The 26,315-nt window shown below is 39.5% G+C and overlaps 1 protein-coding gene across 2 annotated transcripts in view; it reads right to left on the bottom strand.

Moving 5' to 3' along the window:
- The window catches only part of clcn2c (chloride channel 2c), a 142,039-nt gene that overhangs the window by 48,266 nt on the left and 67,458 nt on the right, over positions 1-26,315 (bottom strand). For both annotated transcript variants that reach the window (XM_054606633.1, XM_054606704.1), the window contains exons 3-12: positions 23,994-24,125; positions 21,538-21,666; positions 19,480-19,613; positions 17,336-17,413; positions 11,115-11,193; positions 9,661-9,786; positions 8,820-8,904; positions 5,722-5,823; positions 5,031-5,115; positions 2,964-3,119 (exon numbers count right to left, since the gene is read on the bottom strand). In XM_054606633.1, the coding sequence (XP_054462608.1) occupies positions 2,964-3,119; positions 5,031-5,115; positions 5,722-5,823; positions 8,820-8,904; positions 9,661-9,786; positions 11,115-11,193; positions 17,336-17,413; positions 19,480-19,613; positions 21,538-21,666; positions 23,994-24,125 (1,106 nt within the window). The remainder of the gene's footprint in view (positions 1-2,963; positions 3,120-5,030; positions 5,116-5,721; positions 5,824-8,819; positions 8,905-9,660; positions 9,787-11,114; positions 11,194-17,335; positions 17,414-19,479; positions 19,614-21,537; positions 21,667-23,993; positions 24,126-26,315) is intronic.

Below are 26,315 nucleotides of genomic sequence, written 5' to 3'. Positions count from 1 at the left end.
TATACGTCGTCTTTACGTCACTTTTCCGCATTCCAAATATAGTACGTTCACTTTGCTTAAAAACAACAACATGCTGATGGCTGTAATCCAAGATGGCGATGGCAACATCGCCAAACTCCAGGGCTGTCAACAAACTAATAACATCCACTCCTCATATACAGTCTTTGAGATGACGCTGAAAGTCATCAGGCCATGACAGGAGGAGGATGGGAAATGGGAAACACACACAACACACAACACACACACACACACACACACACACACACACACACACACACACACACACACACACACACACACGAGAGACACACACACACACACACACACACACACAACGAGAGAACGGACGGCAAGGGTCAAAAAGAAAAGTGCATTCAGTCATATACATAATACTGTTTCTTTAACTGTAATTTTTTTTAAATACGTAACACACAAGAGGCTGAGAGAGACGTTCTCTATTGTTCTGCCCAGAAAAACAACGACAGACAGACAGTGAGTGAGTCTGTTATTACTGCAGTGCAGACCGGCACACCATCACTTCTGTGCCAACAGAACTTTGACACCTGAGCTGCTGGCCAGAGGTGGATACTTGTTTCACTCGTGGTGATTTTCATGGTGTGAAAAAAATAGAGAAAGCCTGTTTACTTTGCCTAAATGCAGTATTTGACATGAATTTATGTTTTCAATCATAAATGCATGAAACTAATTAGTCTACAGAATGGCTGGTTTACCGTTTTAAGACAATATTAGGTGAAAATTGAAGTGGAAATGGTCAGGAACGCTCATTTACTAACAGTTTTTCTTCCCTTCTTTAAATCAAATATTGCAAACATCTTCATCTGGGCTCTTTTTGTGCCATTTATGTAATTTATCTCTATATCAGGTGAACAGTTTCTGTGTAACTTCAGCTGGCAATTAGTATTATGTTAATGTCAAGTACAGTAGCAGCCAAAGTTTAGTTTAATGTGCAGCCAAATGTCCATGTACTCATCTACTCACACACACACACACACACACACACACACACACACACACACACACACACACACACACACACACACACACACACACACACACACACACACACACACACACACACACACACACACACACACACACACACACACACCTCATTTTATTCTGCACCCACTCTCACTTTTGTCGGACTCTCTCTTTGTGTGCTCTACTTGTATGAGGTTCACAGCAGAGCCTCACACACAGCCTTTGTTTAGTTTTTTACATTTCATTTGAGCTGAACGGTGCAGCCCAAATAAATAAGGGTTACATAAAAAAGGCCAAGTTAATCACAACACAGGCAGCACTCTCCTAAACAGCAGCAGAAAAGCCGACACAGAGTTCATCCAAACTTCTGTCTGGCCTCCTCTTGTTATTGAGAGCCAAAGAGAAACAGGAGGAGACTTTACATATGAGAGAAAATATACAAGTTGGTTTTCTTCCACTGAGGCCAAAAGTGCAGCGGGTCAGTTCCAATCCTTCCCATCACAGTGATTATTTTTATTTTCCTCGATGGGATGCAGGGAAGTAAAGCCAGATACTGACATGTTAAAAGTTATATCGCCCTCATGAAATGAGCTGGGATCCCCATACTTTACATAGATGTATTTTGCCTTCTTATTTACTGACATTCCCAATATTTTTGGTTGTTAAAACAAAGTACAACATGTATTTGCTCTTCAGTGCGTGTGCTTTTTACTTCCTCCTATCACAGATGAGCAGTGAGACTAACCCTGTGCGATACTCTACGAAGTCCGATTGTAAATTGAAAACATTGAAACTAAAGCAAAGGCGCTGCTGTACAGCTATGTGCAATCAGCGCTGTATCAGATCTAAAACAAGAGACACCAAGAAAGATCAACAAATCCAATTCTTATTGTTTTTATTATAGATTTTGTATGTCGCAAACTTTCCTTTTTTTCCGACTGTTGATATTCTTAAATGGTCAAAAAATCATCATTTAGAGGCTACAGACAGACCAAAGTTTGCTATTTTCATGTCAGTATTTTTATGTTTTTTCATCTTCGAGAAGAGCTACGCTCGGTTCCTTTTCTACACCTTTAGATCGTTCCCATGTGTACCTTCAGATTTGAAGTGAAAGTCAATGGGCTATGATCGAATAAAAAAAACTAATATCGTAAAAATATTGAAGTGCCATATGAATCTGATGAGCTGCAGAGGTGATGAATGTTCTTTAAACATAGAGTAAGAGTTAAACAGACCATAAATCAGGAAAAGCTTTAGGGCGGGGCTTCCTTGTGATTGACAGCGTCAACCCTTACACAGTATGTTTTCACTTCATGAAGGTTATTTGACGTTTTTGGACGCCTAAAAAATGTCTCATTCAGCGATTCCTCTCGTGTACCTTCTGGACGCAAAAAAAGACAAGACAGTCCAAAGACCAAGATGGCGACCACCAAAATGATGACTGAACCCTGTCATTCAAAGTGACCTACACCATTAAGGGTAACACTGAGGTATGAAGATATGTACAGATATATACGGTGCTTTTTAAATGAATCTCATCAGCTCTGTCACTCAGGAACTTTAAACGGCCTCCCGGGAACATAACGTTCCAACTTTTTAATCAACACGGTCTCCCTTTGTTCTTTTACCGGTGACAAGAGGAGACGGGCTCAGATCCAACACTTTCCCATTAGCCGAAGGTCCAGCACCATCCCATTTATAAAACCTTTATGTTCAATTCACACTCTCCTCATGACCTTCCTCTATCTTTAATGCCACTGAAGCCATTAGCAGCATACTGTACGTGTGGATCTTACATATGGCACCAGCAAACATCCAACAACACAGACAGGAAGTGAAGGACGGCTTGAATTATTTACAATGTATAGGGGTGAAAATGAAGCAGATGGAAGATTGAGATTAAAAGAGGCTGGGAGCATGAGAGCGCATGGACAGTGTTTTGTTAGGTTTTCTCCTCCTACCTTCATGACGATGAAGAGGACCAGCGTGACGAAGACGTTGACCTGCGGGTGTTTCCAGGCCTGAGAGTGTCCGATGTAGTCGAACTCCTCGGCGATGCCCTGTTTGGCCCACGTCCGGTTGTCCAGCAACGTCACCAGAGACTCCTTCTGGGTCAGCTAAAGGCCACAGGAAGTGACATCATCAATACATGCAAACATGTGGGGGAAGGCTGTTATGCAGCATTTTCTTTCTAATGTTATATAAGAAGTGACATTAGTGAAGTCAAGTGTTGTAGATTTATTGATTCATTAAATGTTTTAGGGTCCTATGAATTTTCACATTCCAGAATTTGATACTTAAAATGGAATCAAATGTAGAACGTGGAATATTGTTGAATTTCCCAAAATGTGGATGTAATCTATAAAAATCAATTTTCCATGAAACTGAAAAAACTATGCTACTAATACAGATATCTATTGTACTAAAAATCTAAGGTCAATGAGAGCAGATTAGTCATCTAAAAAAAGAAGGAATTTGACACTAACAGCTAAATTTAGAGAACTCAATTATACAAAAAGGTGGAATGTTTCCTTTAATAACTCTACTCAAGCACTTTCTTTGATCAGAAAAATGAATAGTGCAATGCTGTGCTATATTAAATTCACTGATATGCATTCAATTTTGAATATTTTGTTATTGAATTGTTGAAATTTTGTTCATCCACCACATGATGAGACACTCGTTGCTTAAATAACAAAACACAGAATCTGAAAAGTAAAAACGGGAAATACAGAATTTGGGAAAAAGAAAAACGGTATCTAGTATTTTTTTTTTTTAAATGGATCACTATTGTAGGTGTGTAATCTGTGAAAATGATGTATTTTTGTTCCCTTCTTCACTTATAGATTCATTTTGATTCATTCGTTGTTTTAAGAGTTTTGCTGACTGAATCTCTGCTGTAAAAATTGTTTCCAAATCTGTCGTGATATACTGTAATAAACTGAACATCACATCTGACTCATGGCCCTCCATCACTTCAAAACTACTGTATGTTCAGCATAGTGGTCCACCCTGTGAGTAGACCCCGTTCTCCTCTCTCCACGGGAAGCTTGTAGATAATCTGAGCTATTCTCTGTTCTTGTGCCCGTTGATATGCATTCATTTCTGCTCCTCTGAGAAGACTCTGACATGTGACTCCGTGTAGGATGTTCACCACCTAAAACTGCGACAAAACCCCTCCATGCGTCCGACTCGAGATTGCATAATGTAATGTATATGGAAATAAAAATCCTTCAATGTGCTGAAAGACGTCACTGAAGATGTAAGATATCATCAGGGGGTGTAAGAGGACGGGATGGCTGAGGGGTTTGAGAGCAGGAGAGAGCGATTTAAGATACTGAGTTTGGAGTGATTTAAGAGGAGTGGGTCAGTGTGGGCAGGAGCCTGACTCACCCTCTCATTAGGAAGGCTCAGAATGGTAGGTGTGTGTGTGTGTGTGTGTGTGTGTGTGTGTGTGTGTGTGTGTGTGTGTGTGTGTGTGTGTGTGTGTGTGTGTGTGTGTGTGTGTGTGGCTGCAGATGCACAGGATATTCCTCTTCTAATTTTGATAATTAGTCGGATGAAGGGGGTGAAATTGGATAGAAGACACACACACAAACACACACAAACAAACAAACAGGCATGAGTCATCCCACAACCAAAAGGGTTGTGCTCATCCGTGCACACATAAACACACACACACATTTGAACCTGTGTTGTGAACGTTAAAAAACAATCACACACAGACGTGAATGTTAATCAGACTGTTATGAAACAACATAATGAACTTAAATGCGTCAATTACACGTCTGCTCTGTGAAGCTGCGAGTAGGAGATGTGGATCACGCCGAGAGGAGCTCGGTGAAAACACACTGAGGTAAACACAGAAGTGAGACATTGTGCTTTGCTGCAGACTGTATAGATGACAGGTATATTAGGTCTGCAGGAATAGAGTGCCACAGGCCTCCTTACACGCTTTTTGTTTTGCCGTTATGTCTGCAGTGATGTGTGTTTTCTGTTGATGTGCTGAGTGGGTGTGCAGAACCTACCTTGCCAGCCATAAACTGTCCAAAGCCAGGGGGAAATGTTAGTGTGGAAACAAGCAACGTGACCAGCGCTGGGTACAGCAGACGTCTGAGGAAGTAGAAGAGAAAGAAAATATATATATATATAATCTGAAAAGTAGCAATAGCACACAAGTAAATGTAGTGGAGTAAAAAGTACCTCAAAAGTGTACTTAAAGTACTACTTCACCCAGAAAATGATCATTGTTTTATGAATTTTTCAGCCAGAGTGACCTTCAATTTATGAAGACATAAAGGAAGAATCCAAAGCAGAAAAAAGTCTTGATGAATTGAAGTAAAACTATATAAAACATCTGTTTACAAACTCTCACACAACTTGTGCAGAATAATCTAGAAATGCACTGATTGTGATTTTCTTAGTCCATTCAGATTTTGGATCTTTTAACAGTCTGATAAATGAATATACTGCACCGGTGGGAGTTTGTACACGGATGTTTTGATGCAGTTTTTACGTTTTAAACTTCAATTCATCAAGACTTTTCCTGTTTGTTTTTTTTTATTTGAAAGAAAACATAGTGTTCTTGAAGAATTTAAGGTAACACAGGATGAGTAGTTGATATACCAATGTTTATTTTGTGGGTGAACTATTCCTTTAAATACAGTAATTTAACATTAGGACTTAATTACTTTCCACTTTCAGCTGGTTTAAACTTACTTCTTCATGAGGAATCTGTTGATGGCCTTCTGTTTCCTGATGAACTGGACAATCAGTCGGTTCAGGTAGACAAACAAAGCCCCGCCGAAACCACTGGCAATACTGCAGAGGACACACACACACACACACACACACACACACACACACACACACACACACGTCAATAATAATAAACAAACCAAAAGCATCAATGAATTCATTTCTCTCTCTCAAACCTCCTCCATAAATCGTCCCCGGTGCTTTTGGCCGCAATACAAACGATGTGAACGTAATGAGTCTCCGCACCGGAGGCGGATGGCAATGATCATATTTACAGTAGATAGAAAAAAAACCCACGTAATGTATGAGACGAGTAAAACATCTGAATGGAAGGGAGGAAAAAGGAGAAAGTCTATAAAACGTGTAGGAGGGTTATGCTCTAGATGCAGAAGATGAAACAACAGAGAAAAAACTAAAACATAAAAACAACCAGAGATGAAAAACGAGCAGGGAGTTACAGCGAAAAGGGAGAGCGGGGGAGAGCGAGAGAGCATACAGTCGGATGGGGATGTGTGGGGGAGTCAAAGCAGGAGAAGAGGTTTACATAAGCCTGCATTTAAGAGCTCAGTAGGAGTCCTCTTAATGAGAGTAAGAGGGGAGGAAAGAGGAGTGAGGTAAGGAGAGAGAGAGAGAAAGAATAGACTCAGACAGCCTAATGCTTATAAATTTATCTTCCTGCATTATTAATTCCGTCAAATACCTTTGAATAAATAATGAGCGGGACGATGAGGATGAGTCTCAGCCCATCGCGGTGCAAGCCGAGGAAAACACTGCATGTGGGTCACTTTGTGTTTTCTTTGGAGTTGCAAAATTATAAAGAAAAAAAGGAGCGAACGTACTGAAGGATGAATCCATGTTTGGGATTCTGGTGAAGGTTAGAATGAGGGGGTTTTAGGGTGCTATTTGAGGACAAGCAGGATTAGGGGGACGTTCAGGTAAAGGGGTCTGTAGCCAGACTGGTGGACGTAGGCGTGGAAACGTGACCCGTTGGTTTGTGTCGTTTTAAAGCTTTGAAATTGGCGATAACCATAATTTAACAGTCCTATAAGTAGATTATAATGCATTTTAAATACGTTTATAATTATATTATTAGATACATTATAGACGCCTCACTTCTCATGCCTGAAGGTGTAAACAGGAAGTAGAATATTGTGCACTTGGCAGCAGAACAAAGTCTCTGTGGCCTAGTTCGCTGAGACACTGACCGACTTTCCTCACTTGACAGCCACCGGCAGGGGAAGATGGATCACACACACACACACACACACACACACACACACACACACACACACACACACACACACACACACACACACACACACACACACACACACACACACACACACACACACACACACACACACACACACACACACACACACACACACACTTTATCACAGTGTTAAACTGGGGTCTAAGCACTCTGCTGCTTTCTCTGGAGTCAGTATAAAGTCTGCTGTATGTGCAAGTCACTGATGCAGCGGCGACTGTTTACACCCTCTGGACAAATAAAAAAGACACACTCAGGCTTGTGCTTTCATCTGAGAGAGGGTGAGGGAGGGTGACTGAGGGAGAGAAGCCCTCCCGTCTCTCAGCTCTCTCTCCAGGAGCCCTCGGTGTCTTTCACAGTCGTGCCGCAGCCCTCTGGCTACGGCGGGATAAAAAAGAAGACGTATCTCGGCGTGCCAGCAACTGTTGCCGGCTGAATTATCCATGTTGGTTACCCTGAAGTCCCACCTTCACAAGCTAACAGAGAGCACAGCTCCTGAATAATATCTGATACGTATGCTGTAGCCACGGGGGGGGAATACCTGTCAGAGCAGCCAGACGGGAAAAACAACGACTCAGAAGTTTGAAGTCATTTGAACTTTCTTGGCAAACCTAAACCTGTGTTGTTTTGTTCTTTAAAACTTTCGTAATGAGGGGTTATGTATGAAGGACTCATACATTGTATTATATTACATTATATTAATGATTGAAAATCTTTATTAACAACAAAATTTATGGCCCACTTTCATTTTTTTTGTAGTTTTGAAACAAATATATTCCCAACCTGTGCACATATCTGGGTCTGAAAATACTTTTTTTCTGTCTATGTTATTTATTTATTTATTTTCCCCCAGTGCACCATTTGGTATTAGTCCTTTCTCTGTCCTTCCAACATGAAATGCTGCTACATTTTTGTTTTTATGAATACAAAGAAATCATCAATATGTAATAATGTAAGTTGAGCTGAATTTTCCTTAAATTGTTGGTATATAAAAAGTTATACGTATAAATATCTTTTAACGTTTCGGTACGTAGACCTTCATCAGGAAATAACCTGATGAAGGTCTACGTACCGAACGTTGTTACTAAAAGATATTTATACGCAACTGAAGAAGACAGTGTGTGGAAGTTTGTTGTTCTACCTTAAATTGTTGTTAAAAAAATGAACAGTAAAGCAACTTTTACTGTTAATTAAATGCATTTTACAAGGTCAAAGACAGGGTTATCCTGGCCGGGTAACACTGAATATTTCAGCAAACCTCAGAAGGAAGAATTTATTTAATTTATCAGAGTTTATATCATTTGAGCTGATTTTTCCCAGTGTAATAATGTGCAGTGAAACTTCATCAAATTGTATATGGTCATAAGAGGGAATCCATTGCGCCTTTCATCATACTAAAAAATGAATTTCTATCTATCCAATTTAAACTTCCTTGTTGACGTCACATATTGAACTAGACTAATTCATTATATGATATGTAACAGATGATTGCTGTAATGCGAGTTGTTCCTCGTCCTTTTTGGCTTCTCTAAATACTGGTACGGTAACAGCATGAATAGAAGCGCTTTGAAATTCCAAGTGGCTTTAAAGGTGCTGCTGAAGAGATGGTGCTATGAGATACACGTAGATTTCTCCAATTTACGTGTATCGGTATGTAGAGCTGAAGATCCCTTGCAAAGCTCATATTTCACGTGCACTTCGGTGCATATGGACACGGTATTTTGTTCCCTGCCACATGTACTTATTTGTGAAATCAAAAAAAATTAACCAATCACTAGTCAAGACTCACCCAATGACGGCGAAGGCAGGAAGCTCCTGGAGGTCAAAGGGAAAGTCTAGCCGGAAGCGAGTTTTAAAAAGAGCTGTGATGGTCTCTGAGGAAAGACAAAGCACAGCTGGAGTTAGGAGAGAGAACAGACTGCTGCCAAAACCAACCACAAGACAAGATCTAAGACACGGTCTGTACAGGTGTTACAGCAGTCAACGTTTTCAACCTTATAGGTACAAGCAGAGCAGTAAACAAAAAGGTCAGCTCGTTGTGGAGGTGTTGACCAGAACTCCTAATCTAACCCAACACCAGACCGCAGTGTGGTGAACAGAGGGCTGGAGAAAATGTCAGAAACTTGAGCTAACGAGGCAACGGAAATCCTGAGGGAGCGATTCGATTGGCTGAGTTTGTACAGCTGCTTCTGGAGACTCTCCACTGGTTGCATGTATAATCCATAGACTGTATATGAGAAGGGAAAGGAGTCGACGGCGCCATCTTGTCTTTTTGCAACCAGTAAACGGAGGTTACCATATTTGGACTGAGGAGGAGTGACGTAGAGACGCCGTATACGTCTCTGGTGTCGACCTGTCAATCAGTGTGTAGCCCCGCCCTAAAGCATCCCCTGCTTTATGGTCTGTTTGACTCTAAATGGAGCATCATTTACTAAATGAACATCATGCTGTATTGAAGAAGACTTGAAACTAGAGATTGAGACCATAAACTCATGTTTACAATGTTTACTGAGGGAATAAATCAAGAGAGAAGTAGAGTCATTTTCTCATAGACTTCTATACAACCAGAGGAGTCGCCCCCTGCTGGACAGCAGAGAGAATAAAGTATTTTGAGCAGAAGTCCTTCTTACCTTCGTCTCTGTTCCACACAGCCAGCACTCTGAAGATGAAGGCACTGAAGGTAGCAGCAAAGAAACCTCTCCAATAGTTTCTCACCGCAAAGAACGTGGATGTTACTTCAATACTGAACAACACACCTGAAACACAAACACACATTGCATAAAATCTAAATCTTAAAATGAATTATTTTTTTGATCACCAGAAACTAATTACAAAAGCCTTGGTCACGCATGATTAACAGCACATCACAAAAAGACAAATGCGATATAGTGATAATGGTGTTGTTGCCAAAGAGGTACCAGGTATATTTAAATGCCACTTAAAATATGAACACTCAGGAAAGTAAATAAGTGAAAATGAAATTTCTAGACGGTCAAAATCCTTGTGACTATGTTTTACTTGTTTAATAATGACTGAGAACGTGTTTTTTGTTCACCAGCATCATTATCAAACATATTCTAAGCTGTTGAACGTATTCTTTATTTATGATACCAAATGTATGGAAGCTCTGAGGGTCAAGATCAGGTGATTCATTTTCTTCTTCTGATCTTAATTATTTTACCTCTTGTGTTTATAATTTAAGAGCAGATGAAGAACAAAGGTTTTGCCAAAATAACCTTTGTTCCTTGAAAAACATGTTCATCTGTGAAACAACTGGGAAAAAAAAACATTTTCCACGACTAATTTCTAAGTTACTTTTATTTCATATGTCAGGTGAATGTTTTTTTTGTAAGTTGTTGTAATACTTGTTTGGACCAGAAGAGGCTGAAATGCACCACTTACCCACGTTCTAAATAGGGCTAAAAGCATGAATGTTTTCTTACAGGTGAGCTTTAATTGCATACGTCGTTAAAACACAATTGTTTTATATATTGTGTCTAGAGTGCATGGTGAAATTAATTAATTTAATCAATTGTTTTTCTTAATCTTTTTTTTAACATGAGGTTATGGTGCACCTCAGCCTCTTGTGGCCAAAATGAGTATTACAACAATATATAAACTTGACAAAAAAATAAAAACAACTGACAAAAAAAATGATTCACCTATCAACATTATTTTCCACCCTTTTTCACAGATGAATAAAATAACTTAGAAATATTATTCTGGCAAAACCATTTAGATCAGACTTAGAAAATGGATCAACGCTTGTGTTTTTTCCCCTCCCTTACCACTCAGGGCTTCCGTAAAAATGTCCTTACAGACTCCAGAGCTATAAAATAACTGAGCAAGCAAAGGCAGAAAAAAAATCTGCCTGCCTCTAAACAAATAAATCTGTCACACAAACTCCTGTTGGGAGATCAGCACCAGCTCGTACTGAGGCCCTAAATTTAACTTGGGATGGTTTTAGATGTGCAGACAGAGTTATTGCCTTCACTGTAACATCCCCACTGAGCGACATAAAGCTCACTTTGTGTAATTGTATGTTACATGATGTACAGTTGTATATGTTTCTGTGCCAACTCACCTCCTATGGGGGCGGCGAAGCAGCAGCCGACTCCCACAGCGCAGGCCGCCGCCAGCATCTCGATGTTCCTCGACTCATTCTGAAAAACACACAAATTATATACACAGATATAAGTTTACATTTCAATGAATTAAATAAAAGCAATAACCTTTTACAACACCTCACCTCTGTCCGACAGCAAACTCTCATTTTTATAGTTTCACGGTGTTTTGATCCTTTAATAACCTCACACATGGTTAATCCGTTATACTCTCACTTTACCTCATTTCTTTTGCTATTTTAACAAATTTGCACACTTATATCTTCTGTTTATATAATAAAGTATGTTTTCCTATGTTTGTATTTTACCTTCTAGTTGTTGTAGTTTGTTATATTTATAGTGTATTCAAATGTATTCTTCATATGGTGAATTCTATAAATATATATCTCTAGTTTTGATATGTGTATTTACTGTGTATTTTCTGTTCCAGTGTAATGTGTGGACAATCTGCTGTTGTAACACAATAATTTCCAAATTTGGGTTTAATAAATCCATTTATCCACCTGAGTTAGTAGCTGCAAGAACAAATAAAAAAGGTAGACTTATCAAAAATTAAATATAATACTTTGAACATAAAATAACTATAATGACAATCTCTAAATTACCGACAACACTGACTTGGACAACAAGTGACAGTTGAGAACAAACAATTCGATCACATTCACAAAGCCGATGGAGCAAAGACATTGACAAGTAACCAAAAGAATGTAAGAAAAAAATAAGTTGATAAAGTAGTTTCATGCTTTAAAACATCTCCAACTGCACAGTTCAAACCAAGAGCATCCATACGTCCCTCTATAAAAGGATAATAATGAGGTTCCCATCAGGGGAGGAGTTACAGTGTAACGCGCGGTAAGGAATAAAGGACCGCAGGGCAGAGGAACACGGTGCATCCTGGGATATTCCTATGAGACTGGCTTCCTTCAAGCACCTGGCAGTGTTAAAGAGAGGTTAGTGTGTGTGTGTGTGTGTGTGTGTGTGTTTTGGCTTATCCTGGTTTTAATGTAAAGTGTGGAGCTCTTGATAAGCATGCAGCACAGCAGCTTACACACACACACACACACACACACACACACACACACACACACACACACACACACACACACACACACACACACACACACACACACACACACACACACACACACACACACACACACACACACACACACACACACACACACCTCTCACAGAAACATGGTCGCACATTAATATTAAGAGGCCGCCTATAGACATATAGCAAATACAGCTTACACTGCAAAAACACATTGAAGTGAATATATATATATATATATATATATATATATATATATATATATATTTTAAATATTAAATGCCAGTGGGCTGGAATATTTCCATTTCTTTCAAGTTTAAAACATATTTGTTTGTTCTGACACTGTGCGATGTTATGTTCACAATTGAGTCATTACAAAAACACGTTTTGCAGTCAAACATGAAGCCACATGCAAGAACATTTTCCTGTTCCTCGTACTAAACGTACTCTAAGTTTTGTTCTTGAGAAGTTTTTGAAAGAGTCTGATTCAAGCAAATTCTCTTCAACGCAGAAACTTGTCGTAAATTGCTTCTTCTACTGTTCTACTTGATATATGCAGATGTGTGTTTATGAGATTTGGTCATTGGCCTACAGCTTGAAGGCTCCATATACAGAACTTCATAAGGTTTTTACCAGTTTTGCTTCATTCTTGGTTGAAATATCACCCGGAAGATCAAAAGGGAGGATTTAACATTTAAAATTCTGATATCAGAAATCAGCAGACGCAAGAAATAACAACTTCAGCAGCGTCAGCAGAAGCAAAACTTGAGGTCTTGAAAAATTCATAAAAACTTTTTGTACAACTGGTTCCTGAATTCGCTTCATTGTTCAAACCCACAGGCATCATTTTAAATTCTAGTGGAAATCCCAAAAGTTTCCAAAGACACCGACTGTGTCAGGATGGGTTTTGTTGAAATGTGTCATTGTAAGGGGATAAAAACATGTTCTGGACACTGGACACTAGAATAAATATTGTATACCTTTTTTTGCAGCGTTAAACAATTTGACAAGAGTGAACCAGAGCAGATGATGGTGACATTGACTGTGGTGCATGCTGGGAATTGAGAATAGAATTACCTTAATACCTACAAGACTGGGCTCCTTCAGGAAGCATGGGAGTAAAAACAGAGTTCAGCTACTACACTCATAGAATTGGAAAATCATTTTTCTGATCCGGTATCTGTTTCAAACAATGCGTTGTACTACTCATCACTCATTTTCTCTTTTTTTGTTTGAAGTTCAACAAGCTATTGAAAGCTTGAACGCTGAAACAGAAAGCTGGTTTTACAGCCCACAGGGTGCATTAGCATACAGCACTTCAAACTCTGGAGAGGAGCAGATACTGCAGCAGAGGGACACTTCCACACACTCTCAGCATTAATATGCAATAAAATGCAGCACAACACTGTAGAGGGGAGGGGAGGGAGTAACCGAGGGAGACAATGTGGATTATGAAGATGATGATTACTGGAGATAAAAAAAGGTGGATTGGCAGATGGAAAATTCATAAAGTAAAAGAAGGTAAATGGAGTGACAGAATGTGTTGATGCAGGGTTGTAAACTAATGTCTGTCACAACTAAGAGAGCTGTAGGAACGATGTATTTTTGTAGGCCAACCTCGTAAAGTTAGCATCACAAAGACCAAATTGGATTCTTCCATTGGACTTTGAATTATTGAAGAAAAAAAGCTATTTGTCAAACAAAAGTTTATGATACTTCAACGAGATAATCCTCAAAAATGACCACTTTTATGATGTTTGATATTGTGAATACAATCAGCAGAAGTTAAAAAGCTAACCTTAGGCTATAAAGGAACGACACCACGGTCACATGACCTCACGTCACCATCACTAAGCTAAAGGAGGACTAGTGTTCCAGTGATGACGTCTAGTGGTCTCATTTAGACGCTTTTTAGACACTTTTTTACGATGCTTGAAAAGTTTTAAATCCACACGAGGGGTATTTACTGATGTAGTTTATATCTCAGAACAAAACATTAGAATATCTTAAGCTCGTGTTAACCACAGACCTTGTTTCAGGCATCTAATAAAAAAATCGATCGGAAAATTCCATCGACTTGGAGATGAAGGAACCGGCAGAGAAAAACGCTGACTCGTTCCTTGGTTTCAGTCCTGCAGCACTCTATTAACAGCATTCGAAATGTCAACTCAGTTCATCGTTTGTAAAAGAAAGAAAGTTTTCTACAGGCAAGAAAATGCAGAATTCAGCTTCCTCATTCATCTTCAGCCAAACCAAAACTTTAGTAAATCAATGGACGTCAGATTTGTGGCATGTTTCTCCACATTCTATCCAATTACAATAATGAGTCTGATGTATCTCACATTTTCAATCAAATTACAATAATAGTTAAAAAAGTTAAAAATAGTTAAAATAGTTGTTGTTTTTTCTCTGCATCAGTTATTGTTGTTTTTTTACTGTTTTTTTTTTTTTATTGCTTATTTATAATACTTGTTTTATTTTATTTTTATTTTTTATTTTTTATTTTTAGCTTGAATCATCCTCCCCATCCGATTATCTTATCTTATCTTATCTTAAAATAACACTGAGCTGCCACAAAATAACACTGATGGATGGACATTTAGACAACTAAAAGTCTCCTCAAACAGTGTGAGATATATAAAATCCCTCTAACTGTTGATGCTCATTTACCAGCTGATAATGAGTCTTCCATAGAATAATTGTTGAGTTTAAGGCCCCTGGACCATTTATGCAGTGCTATTACTTTTATGTAGAGTGTAATTGGTGAAAACCTATGTTTTAAGCTTTAATATATGCATGCTTTATTTATTGATAGGATATGTTTTATGTGTTTTAATATGCTTGATGTTCAAGGCTGTTTGAGTTCCATGCATGCCTGCTTAAAAGACAATTTTCCCTTCAGGTTACAGTAGAGGATTCAAAATTAATGAGAGACTAAGAGCTTTACTTTTCTAACTCCGTTTTGGAATTTGTCTGGAGAATAAAAAGCTACTGTTTGGATCAACTACTCCACATTTTAATGAGCTTTCTTGTAATTCATAGTATAAAACATTCACCATTTTCTCCATTATTTGATCGACAACTGCTGGTATGTAATTCCTATGATTTATTCTTATCTGGAGTGCATGGACCACGACACATTTAGGGGAATACAGACTGTAAGCCGAGTCTTATCGCCCAGCACCACTGCTGGACCTCGTTAATGCTTATATAACACGAAAATCCCTGCAGCCATGTTCATAAATCTGCTGACTAAAACCAGAAGAGTGGAGGCTGATATGGCAGCGCATTAATGCCCATTGGGTTGGATGTGCACTAATCACGTAGGTTGAATGTGCAGGTGTCCACATACATTTTGCCAACTACTGTAGGTAGAATATATTTTAGACTGTTCCACTCTCTGAACATGGATGGCCAATCCAGTCGCTCCTCTAAAATACCTTTAGTTTATCCAATACAGTTGTCTACATTTCCTTCCTTCGGTTTGAGGACATATTGTGGATGCAGCGCGGAGACTCGCGGCCCTACGTGCCGTCTTCAAACCCTCCACCTCTTCCCAACATTTCATCCCTCAAGAGAGACGCTCAAGTCTTCAGAAAAACAGAGAGATGAGAGTCAGGATTTTTTCTGCCTTCCTCACAGCTCCCGGACTCTCAACGATCCCAACGGACGGAGGAGATGGAGGAGAAGGAAAAAAAAGGAGGAGGACGAAAAAGAAAATGATACTGCTTTCCTTTTTCCACTTCTCCATCTGCATCTTTTCCTCCCTGAAGATCTAAATTGCTAAGAAATAACATACTAATTAAACTTGTGTGAAGCGGGTTTTAACTGGTGGTTGACTTTACAAGAGATTAAATAAACTGATGTAGAAAACTGAAAGAAATGTGCTTGTGTGCACAGCTAATTTTACCCTTTTTAGCTGAACAATTCTAACCAATGAACAAAAAGCTTTTGTCAGGTTTTGAAGCTCATATCTTTTAATCTCTCTGCTCTGGAAAAAAAAGATGTACTAAGTAAAAAAATAAAAGATATAGAAGCATCAGGCTGCAGTCCTGAACTGTACACTCGTCTTCATTCTCATTTATTCTCTCTGTTCTTCTTTTTCCTGCTGTCATCATCTTTCATTTTCAGGTCTTTCACTTTCCTTCATACACTTAGGAAAATGTCAGCTTTTCCCCCCATTTCGACCCCATTCCTCTTCATTATTCACTATGCACTCTGAATATATATCACTGGCTGCTTTTCTGATCAATTTTTGATGATCAAGGAATTGATACAAAATAACTTAAGCTGACTCCTATACGACCCGAAACTTGTAATGAACTGTTTTCAGGAGTAGGTGGAGACCAAAAACAGAGCTAAAAGGAGAGTGATTCTCACATTCATCAGATGGACATAAGCGTGGATCCATTTTGCCAAAAAAAATGTCCATGTCAACTTGAACAGTGATGATATGTTAATGTTGTGTTCACCACTTGTTTCTGCTGCCCCCAAGTGGCCAAACAAATGTTGATTGTAAGTTTAAGCTTTAAGCCAGCTAGCATTATCCAGACCGATGAGAAACATTTTATGTTTGTCGATGAAGTACAAAACAAACCAAAACATTAAAGAAATGAAGTGCGAATAAATAAACTTTCCTTTAGAAATGCTACACAAGATAATGTTGTCTTTGCATGTTCACCACAAATAGCAGTGCGCTTACCTGTCATTTATTTTACTGATGTTCATGTCTAGCATCTTTTTAGAATATTAACTGTCAATTAATTTATTACCCGAAAAAACTAAGTAATCAGTTTCTCTTTCACCCCTCGATTTCGACCTTTCAGGTTTCAGCCAATCAGCTTTAAGCTTATTGCTCTATATGCACGGTATAATAACTGAAGGCAACTCTGATCATGTCACACTGAATTACCACGCGGTGTATGAGTGAAGGACATGGATGAAAACATGGCGCTGAGAGTTGAGTAGGTGGTTGAAACTGTTTTTGTACGGTGTATGGAGAGCAGAGCGTATATGGAAAACTAATGAAATAATCGATTTTATATACATTTTTACTGGTAAAACAATTGAGCAGTTGGGCAGAATGGAGAAAAAGTGAAAAATAAAAAGAACAAGAACAAGACTTACCTCATAAATTCCTCCAAACAGAGACATGAACTTGCTGAGGAGAGCAGCACACAAACTGGCGATGTGAACGAACGGACCCTGACAGAATGAAAAGAAAACACAGGTTAACATGTAACAGCTTAATAAGCTGTTTGTTTTGTGTCAAACAGGACAGCACATAACTTTGAAAACACACCACCAACCACAAAGACCGCAGTGAATATTAAAATTCTGTGGATGAAGTTCAGAGTAGAACTAACAGGATTAAAAGTGAGAGGATCACATCGTGCTCCCGTTAGAGGAAGTGAGAGGCTCAATCCAAACCGCAGCCGTAGTGCGCAAACCAAAAAGGCCTGTGTGTGTGTGTGTGTGTGTGTGTGTGTGTGTGTGTGTGTGTGTGTGTGTGTGTGTGTGTGTGTGTGTGTGTGTGTGTGTGTGTGTGTGTGTGTGTGTTTGCGTGTGTGTGTGGAGAAAATATATTTTCCTCTCAGTATGTCTTCAGGCTAGGCAGTCTTTTGGGGGATGCCATTCTTACCTGGAAATGTTTTTGCTAAGAAGAAAACAGCGATGTGCACAAAATTATACACAAACACACACATACACACAACCAGTCCACAAGACATAAACAACATCTGCATAGCTTTGGCTGGAGCTCCTAAAATCTCCAGAAAAACAGTATTCTCCCTCCCTCTGGGTGTAGACCAGGACAAGAGTCAAATCTGCAAAACTCTTCCAATCTTGTTTTTATGCCTTCTCGCCCTGAACATGAAGCATATGGGCTCCATTGTTTGCCGTATATCATTTGTAATTCATGCTGCAGGGATGTAGGGAACTGGAATGGGAATGAGCTGGGGAGGGTCATGCTTCCCTGGGAAGTTCAGCTATTGTAGCATGTCAGTTCTGTATGTAAGTAAGTAAGATTTGGTTCATATAGCACCTTAAAAAACAAAGTTACAAGATGCTTCAGTTCATATAGATGCAAAAGTTGCATGCAAGGAAGTTAGTAGTATAGCATGTCAAAAAAACGGCATAAAAGTCAAAGTAAAGTATGTTGAAAAAACGGCATTGTGTTGCATGTCGGAAAAAGGTAATATCAAATCATAAAAATTAAAAGAGTCATAGTATGGTGTGTTGAAAAAAGTCAAGATATTGGTGAATGATGCCCATCGATGTTTATGGTGTTGCAGGGTTGGAAAAAGCAGGTTTGCACTAGCTTGTTTGAGTGAAGAATAGTTAAACTTCAGATTCTGATGTTTGACTGTCCAATGCAGGATTTCACATTCGAGACAAAGTTATCAGGACCAAAAAGAAGAAGCTCAGTTTTGTCAGAATTTAGATGAAGTAAATTCAGCGACATTCATTCTTTAATAGCAGCCAGGCAGTCATGGAGGTTCCCAGTACTACTCATGACTTAACTGAAATATAAAGCTGTGTGTCGTCAGCGTAGTGGTGGTGAGAGATGCAGTTGAACTGACCAGCCAGGTTGCCTATTGAGTAACATGTAAATATAGAAAAGGAGGTATGCACTGATTCAGTTTTACAACCTGCTAACTTTGACCTATATGGGTTTTTGATGACTGCTAATCAAATTGAATTGAAGCCGCAGAAAGCTGGTATTCTGTTGTCGTATTTAGTGGGATGGATTTTGTGTAAGCTGGCGTACAAACCCCATGGCAGCTTGGTGCCAGTCTGGATTCTGTATTTAAATGACAAGCTATGTTTTTTTCTTTTCTTTCTGTGAATCACTGAAAATGTGTTTGCGAACAACATAACTGTTGAATATGGGTCAGCATTTGAGTTTAGCTGGCACTTCCAACATAAAGAGGCAAGGTTGAAAATTGATTTTGCTTCACAAATTCAGCCATAACAAGATGGTTCTGTATTGGAAAAGTGTATGTGTGTCAGGAGCAAACACACACACAGAAACATGAAAGCATGAGTCATTTCACCTCAAGTTTTCCCTCAACAAACGTTTGAGGAGCTTAGATTTTTGTCTCTTGTCGTATGAGTCATGTATTGTTTGACTCATTGATTGAAAAACTGGTCAGCTTGTGCTGTGTGTGTTTGTCAAATCATGTTCCATCATCTTCCCATTCTGTGAGATGGTTGCACCCAAACATCAAAGGCCCCATAGAGTAGTAAAAGCTGATGTGTGTGCGTCTTACCTCCTTGCCCAAGGGCATGCCGCTGCCCAGAGCACAGGTGAGGCCGATGACTTTGGCCACGAAGGTTTTGAAGGTGAGGTATTCCTTCAGCACAACTCCTCTCAGGATGGTCTTCATCTCTGGAATCCCTGAACCTGCAGAGGAGCACAGCGGGCGCTTACAGCTGACTATCAACTTAGAGAGAAACCAAAGGCATCGAGCAAACTGACTGTTTAAGTGGAAACACACCGACTTTACCAACGAAACGAACACTAATCGATTACATCATAGTCTTTAAGCAAAATAGTACAACATTTTGGGAAACACGTAAATGACTTGCAGAGAATTAGATGAGAAGATTGATTTGACTCTCGTATCTGTACGGTGAAAATGAAGCTACCGTCAGCAGCTGTTAGCTTAGCACAAAGACTTTAAACCACAACTGGATGAAAAAAAAATGGTATGCTAATTTCAAAGAACTATGCACTATTTGCGCTATGTCATTGCAAATGGAGCTACTGGATTAATTTAAAATGGTCTGCCACGGCTTTTTGGATTTAATTCAAAACTCTCTGGATAATTAATAGAGTTTAGAAATGGGATTTTTTGCAAGGATACGCACTTTTAATCTTAGCAACCCTCCTCCCCCAGAATATCATTTTCTTAATTGAAATGCTGCTAACAGACGTATTAATTACTTGTCAAATTTTGATGACATTCTACTCAGTAAAACACTGCTGTCGTTGCAAAACTCTGCAACCAGAATTTCAGCTTCCAAGTTCCATCGTTTTATATTTATTTGTTATATTTTTGGGATGCTTCGTTATGTCTTATTCAGCAGAACTGCATGTACGTTATTACTGCATGCAGCTATCATTAGTGGGCCAATAAGAGTTTTCATGTTCTCGTGTAAACAGCTAACTGATTCCCCGTCTATTGCTGCCTCTACCAGTTTATGAATGTGATAATGACGTGTCTTATTATTATCAATACTTTCATCCTGGCTTCTTTTTCATAGGAAGCTGGAAAAAAACACTTTCCTACTTACACCACGGTCTAAAACAGTGGTTCAGAAAGGTGAAGAGTGAAAGAGAAAAGTAGGTGGATCTCACTAAAAGCAGAAGATACCTCAGATTCTCAGGAGCACACTCATCTCTTTAGCCTCTGCTATACTTCAGGCACCTGATGGGAGTGCTGCACTGCATTCAGAGTAACCTAACTTTAGTTACATTGTAGTACAACACAGCTTGTAGTTGTTTGCAGAACTCACGGAGGATTTCTCTGCTTCCCTCATCAGATACTATAGAAGTGGAGGCCCACCCCTGGGGAAGTAGCAGAGCCTTAAGGGGCTTCGGGGGGGATTGACAGTGTGTCACTGTGTTGTGTAACACTGTACGGTAGCAACTACTGCAGTTGTTTTGGAATTCATTACAATGAAATCATGGTGGTAGCTGGAAAACAGCTTTTAAGGAACGCTATCAGGGTTTCCTGTCACGTCTTAGCCTTCAGATAAAGAGGCTGAAGAACAAAAACTGAATGGGTTTGGGAAGGTATACAATTTCTTCCATGTCTGCATTTCCAGTACCCCCACCTATGGGCCAGCACTTACAGGGAGCGGGCTACACTATGACTTAATATAGTTAATATATAATCTTTGAGTAATCATTCAGAACTCCAGTTCTTATGAACCATATATCTGGAATAACTTTCACTTAGTTGCAAACCCTCAGTTTAAATCGAGGCTGCCTTTTATTAAATCATTTATTGTATTTTAGCTTGTTTTTATTTAGTATTCTCTTAGCTCTTAATGACAGTTTTTGAATGTATCTACAGTAATATAGAGCTTAAGTTTATTTTCCGACATAGATTAGTCTAGCAATCATTTTTCCATTAATCAATTAATCAAGGTAATTGAATGTGATTATTTTGCCACTTGTAGGCATCTCTGGTGTTTATGTGTTGTGTGTTTGCTCTATCAACAGTCTGTGTGTGTGTGTGTGTGTGTGTGTGTGTGTGTGTGTGTGTGTGTGTGTGTGTGTGTGTGTGTGTGTGTGTGTTATGTTTTGTGTGTTGTCGTACCAACAGCTTGAGGGGCGAGGATCTGCGTGAAGCCGGCAGAGAAGGTGATGAGGACCACGGGGTAGGTGACCCAGGCCAGATACTGCAGGAACACGTTACTGTCCAGACCGCCGTACATCCACTTCTGTGCTGTGGACAGACACACACACACACACACACACACACACACAGACACACACACACACACACACACACACACACAGTAAGAAACACACACACACACACACACACAAACAGGGCTAAATGTACATCCAGGAGAGCCGTCATATAAACCATTTAAAGACAGGAAAAATGGGTGCACTTGTGTGTGCATGTGTGTGTGTCTTCTCAGGACAGGTGGTTAGTCATGTTCTGTATCCAATTAAAAGAACTGTACACCATAACTGGAACTGACAAGACTAGGTTGGCTTCTCCTTGAGCGCACACACACACACACACACACACACACACACACACACACACACACACACACACACACTAAGAGAACCTTAGAAATCCATTTGAATTAGAGCCGGTCCCGTCGGGTTTCAGATCTACTTCCCTCATCATGTTAAGACGTTTAGCTTCCTCTTCCTGGAACGTAGAGCTGACTCACTCACTAATCCCTCAGTTTCCTGCATCCTTGCAGATGATCGATGCATCCATCCCATCATCCACCTTGACTCCTTTCTGTCTCCATCCCTTCGCCTCCTTTATTCCTTACTTTGTCCCTCACGTCTTCTTCCAATCTTCCCTCAAACTTTCTCCATTTCCTCTTAAACACATACTTCTTTCTGCCCCTTTGTTGTTTATTTCCCTCCTTGCTTCTACCCCTTTAAGAACTTTTTCAGTCACCACAGGCAACACACTGAAAACTTCTGCAGCAATTTCCAATGACTGTCCCAAGGGCCCAATCCCGAATGCAATCTCTCTGTATTTACGGGCTCCTGTTGGGCCAAGATCATTCAGAAAATGTCCCGTTGAATTGAAATATTATACAGATGTCTCCGGAGTTTAACTTCCGGAACTCACTGCAATAACAAATGTTGGACGGCTCATATGTTTCTCCGTCTGAATGAAATAAATCTGAAGGGAGCTGCAGCCCTCTTAATTCTACTGACGCCATAAGTCAAAAACAGGCTTTGACAGATTTACACAAAACTCGATTTGCAAGAAAGTATAACTGTGTCCAAGCAGCCGACGCATTCACAACCGAAGGCTCCCCGACCCTCAAGGTGATTTAATGAGCTAATATACAAACTATGCATATTCTGCATCAGCTGTATGTTATAAGTGAGTATATGTAAGTCAAATTGTAATTTGTATATGTAAGTCTATATATTTTCCCCAATTATCCTCTCCTGGTTTTGTATTTGTAGAGGAGAGACTACAATCATTTTGACATTGTGATGGCATCACAGATTTTTCTCAAGGAATTTTTTACAGATATAATGGCTCCATGGATCCAAATTTCATAATCAAATGAGTCACAATCATAGACTGTATATAAGAAGTAGAAGTAGTCATCGTGACGTCACCCATTGGTTTATGGGCTGATGTTATGAAGCCTTGAGTTCGACGATTTGGCCGTCGCCATCTTGGATTACGGCCTTTGCAATGGTGGCTTTTTGGAACCAGTGAACAGGAAGTGACCATATTTGAAATGCGGAGGAGTGACGTAGAGACGCCGTATACGTCTCTGGTGTCGACCTGTCAATCAGTGTGTAGCCCCGCCCTAAAGCATCCCCTGCTTTATGGTCTGTTTGACTCTAAATGGAGCATCATTTACTAAATGAACATCATGCTGTATTGAAGAAGACTTGAAACTAGAGATTGAGACCATAAACTCATGTTTACAATGTTTACTGAGGGAATAAATCAAGAGAGAAGTAGAGTCATTTTCTCATAGACTTCTATACAACCAGAGGAGTCGCCCCCTGCTGGCCATCAAAAAAAATATATTTTAAGAAAGTTCCGCATTGGCTTCACTGGTTCGACCTCGTTTCTAGTCAGAGTAGTCCTGTTGGCACCTTTACCGACCTTTCTTTTACAATTTTTGCTTTATGCTTTTTGGGCTGCAGGGGGATTTTATCGCTGCACACTGAGTGACCACTGGTTAAAAGTGGAAGCAAGATTGAGCAGCAGTAAAACATTTTTTCTCTGGCATTTCTCTCTGAAATGTAGTAGTCAAACATGGTTTTGACTACTACATTTCCAGTATCGTGACATCCTTAGAGTTGACCTTTGCATTTTTCCCTGTGCTCCAACCTTTAATCCCTTCTTCCCTGTCTGGATCCATGAATCATACATCATAAATAACTCCTCTTCTCCTTATTTCTAACAATTCATCCTTCACTTTTGAAATCACCTGTCTTTTTCTCCTCCTCGATTGTCGACACTATTCATTCTCCAAAAAATTGTTACAAAATCCAATCCCTCCCTCTCTCCCTCTCTCCCCCTCTCCCTCCGTGCCTCACCTTGCAGACAGATGGCGATGCAGAAGTCCACCACCCAGCTGACCAGGGCCATGAGGAGTCCCAGCAGGATGAGGAAGATCCAGTCCTCCCCGACCCGCGAGATCAGGAACTTCTGACAGCGAACCGTGCAGACTGCAGGGATTGGCAGGAACACAACATAACATGTTAGGGACTACAAAAACACAATGCAACTACATTACCCAGGAACTCCCATCAAAGTTTGGGCGGTGCCAAACAGCATTGAATCCATTAGCGAGTCTTGGCAACATTGTCCAACAACAGTTGCTGTGTTTCCATCCAACAGCTTTTGAAATGCTGAGCAACAGTAAACATGTTGATGCCCAATAACCCTAAATAAGGTTTTACTTTGTTTTGATGACCCTCCATAGGTGAGTCAATGCAATTTTAACATGGTACAATAAACCATTATTTTACCAATCGATCATTTCTTAATAATTTCATGGAAGGATCTATATTACGAACTACGTTTTACACTATTTACAGGCAAAATAGAGATAAAGCTCAATTCATTTCTCCATTTAAACTACTCATTTGTCATTTGAAACCAAATCATCTGCATTTCTTGACCTTAAAATATTTTTGCATGTTTGGCTGACCTCATTTGCGAACTGACTAAAAGACCAGGTTATGTTTGCAATTAATTGAGAGTGTACCAATTAAACACTGCCACCATTTGCCCTTTAATTAGCACCACATCACATTGTCCTTTCTGGGAACTTTCCTATGACTTGAAGTCCCATATCAGTTCCTTTCTAGGAAATAACAAGGAACTTTACAAGCTGTGAAATATATCTTTTTCATTATGGGAAAGGCGGATGTTTCAGGTGGCAGCTGTATTTAAAAGGTTCAATTCACCAAAATTACAACAACACAAAAAAAACTAGTTTGTATTGTATGTATTAGATCAGGTTTCAAGCTGACAAAAGTTTGTATTGGGACCATTTCAGTAGAACATAGGTTGTGGATGACTGAGTAATTAGGACACTTTTACTAAAGAAGAATTTTAAATGAGTTTCACAAACAAATATATGTTAACTATTGTTCAAATGGCGCCAAAATGAGGAAAGAAATCTCTAGAGGTAAGTGACTTAATACATTTTTTGTCATTTAGGTGCCGCAGCTCTTTAATATCACTTCATTTATTAATTAAGGAAAAAGGTAAAATAACTAAAACCAGGATGGAAAGCCAGCTACTTTTGATGAGGACGCCAAATGCCAACAAGAAGTTATATGATATCAGAAAAAAAAGCAGTTTGTTACTTTTACCAGAGCCAACTACGTCCAGCAGAAGTTATGACGCAGCACTTTGTTAAGTGAATACATCACCTACAATGTAATGGTGCAAGAGGCCGAAGACACAGCAGACCACGCAGATCCACTACACCTAATGTATATTAAACGCACGGCACAAAAAAAAAAATCACAGCAGATGGAGGCACTACAAAGCAAAAACACACACACACACACACATTCATGTAAACACACACACACACAGATGTAAACCAGTGCATGAGGCAGGGTCGGATCTGCTTTACTCACCTGCAAGCAAACAGGAAACTCACGGCTAATACGCTGCACAACACTCTGAGACACACACACACACACGGTTACTAATTGTGACTGATTGCTGGAACAAAACATCAGTTCGATGATGACTCATTAGGATGTGCACACACACACACACCGTAACTCATGAATTCTCTCGTTCACACCACGTCTTCCTCTCTTCCAGACCCGTCCTTGTTTCCCTTTTGTCCTGTGCAGGCAGAGCAGTGGGGTTCCCCTCACAGTCATCACACTCTCATGCACTGTTTTTGTCTCTTTACCTCCAAGTTTCTCCTTTGAGCTCCAGCATATAGAACAATTGTTCATGTAACTTTACATTTTTAATTATAAGTAATCATTTGTATTTTAAGAATACACTTCCACCTTTCCTTGAACATGCCAAGTATGTTCTTTAGAAAGAACAAATGCCAAAAAAAGGGTATTATATTTATATCCTGGCTGCCTGTTAAGAATCTCTTTCTCTTTGTAAGTTTTAGGGAAAAGTAATTTGGCAGAAAACCATCTTCCTTCACCAAGTAAACATCCCTCCACTTACTCTACATTTCTCTCCTTAAAGCCAAGAAGAGGGCTTTTTGGGAAAAAGTGAGTGAAACTTAATCGAAACTCTGGTGATATCATGTTAACCCTCTGAACCCCGAAACCCACCGGCGGCATTGAAAAGCATGTTTTTTTCAAACAATCACCAAAACTACACAATTTATCATATCCAGAAGCTGTAAAAAAAATGATTGCCAG

Source organism: Anoplopoma fimbria, chromosome 1 (genome assembly GCF_027596085.1).
Source record: "Anoplopoma fimbria isolate UVic2021 breed Golden Eagle Sablefish chromosome 1, Afim_UVic_2022, whole genome shotgun sequence".
In the NCBI taxonomy this organism is placed as follows: domain Eukaryota; kingdom Metazoa; phylum Chordata; class Actinopteri; order Perciformes; family Anoplopomatidae; genus Anoplopoma; species Anoplopoma fimbria.
Note: the sequence above shows the minus strand (reverse complement) of the source record. Positions and strands in the feature narration are given on the sequence as shown.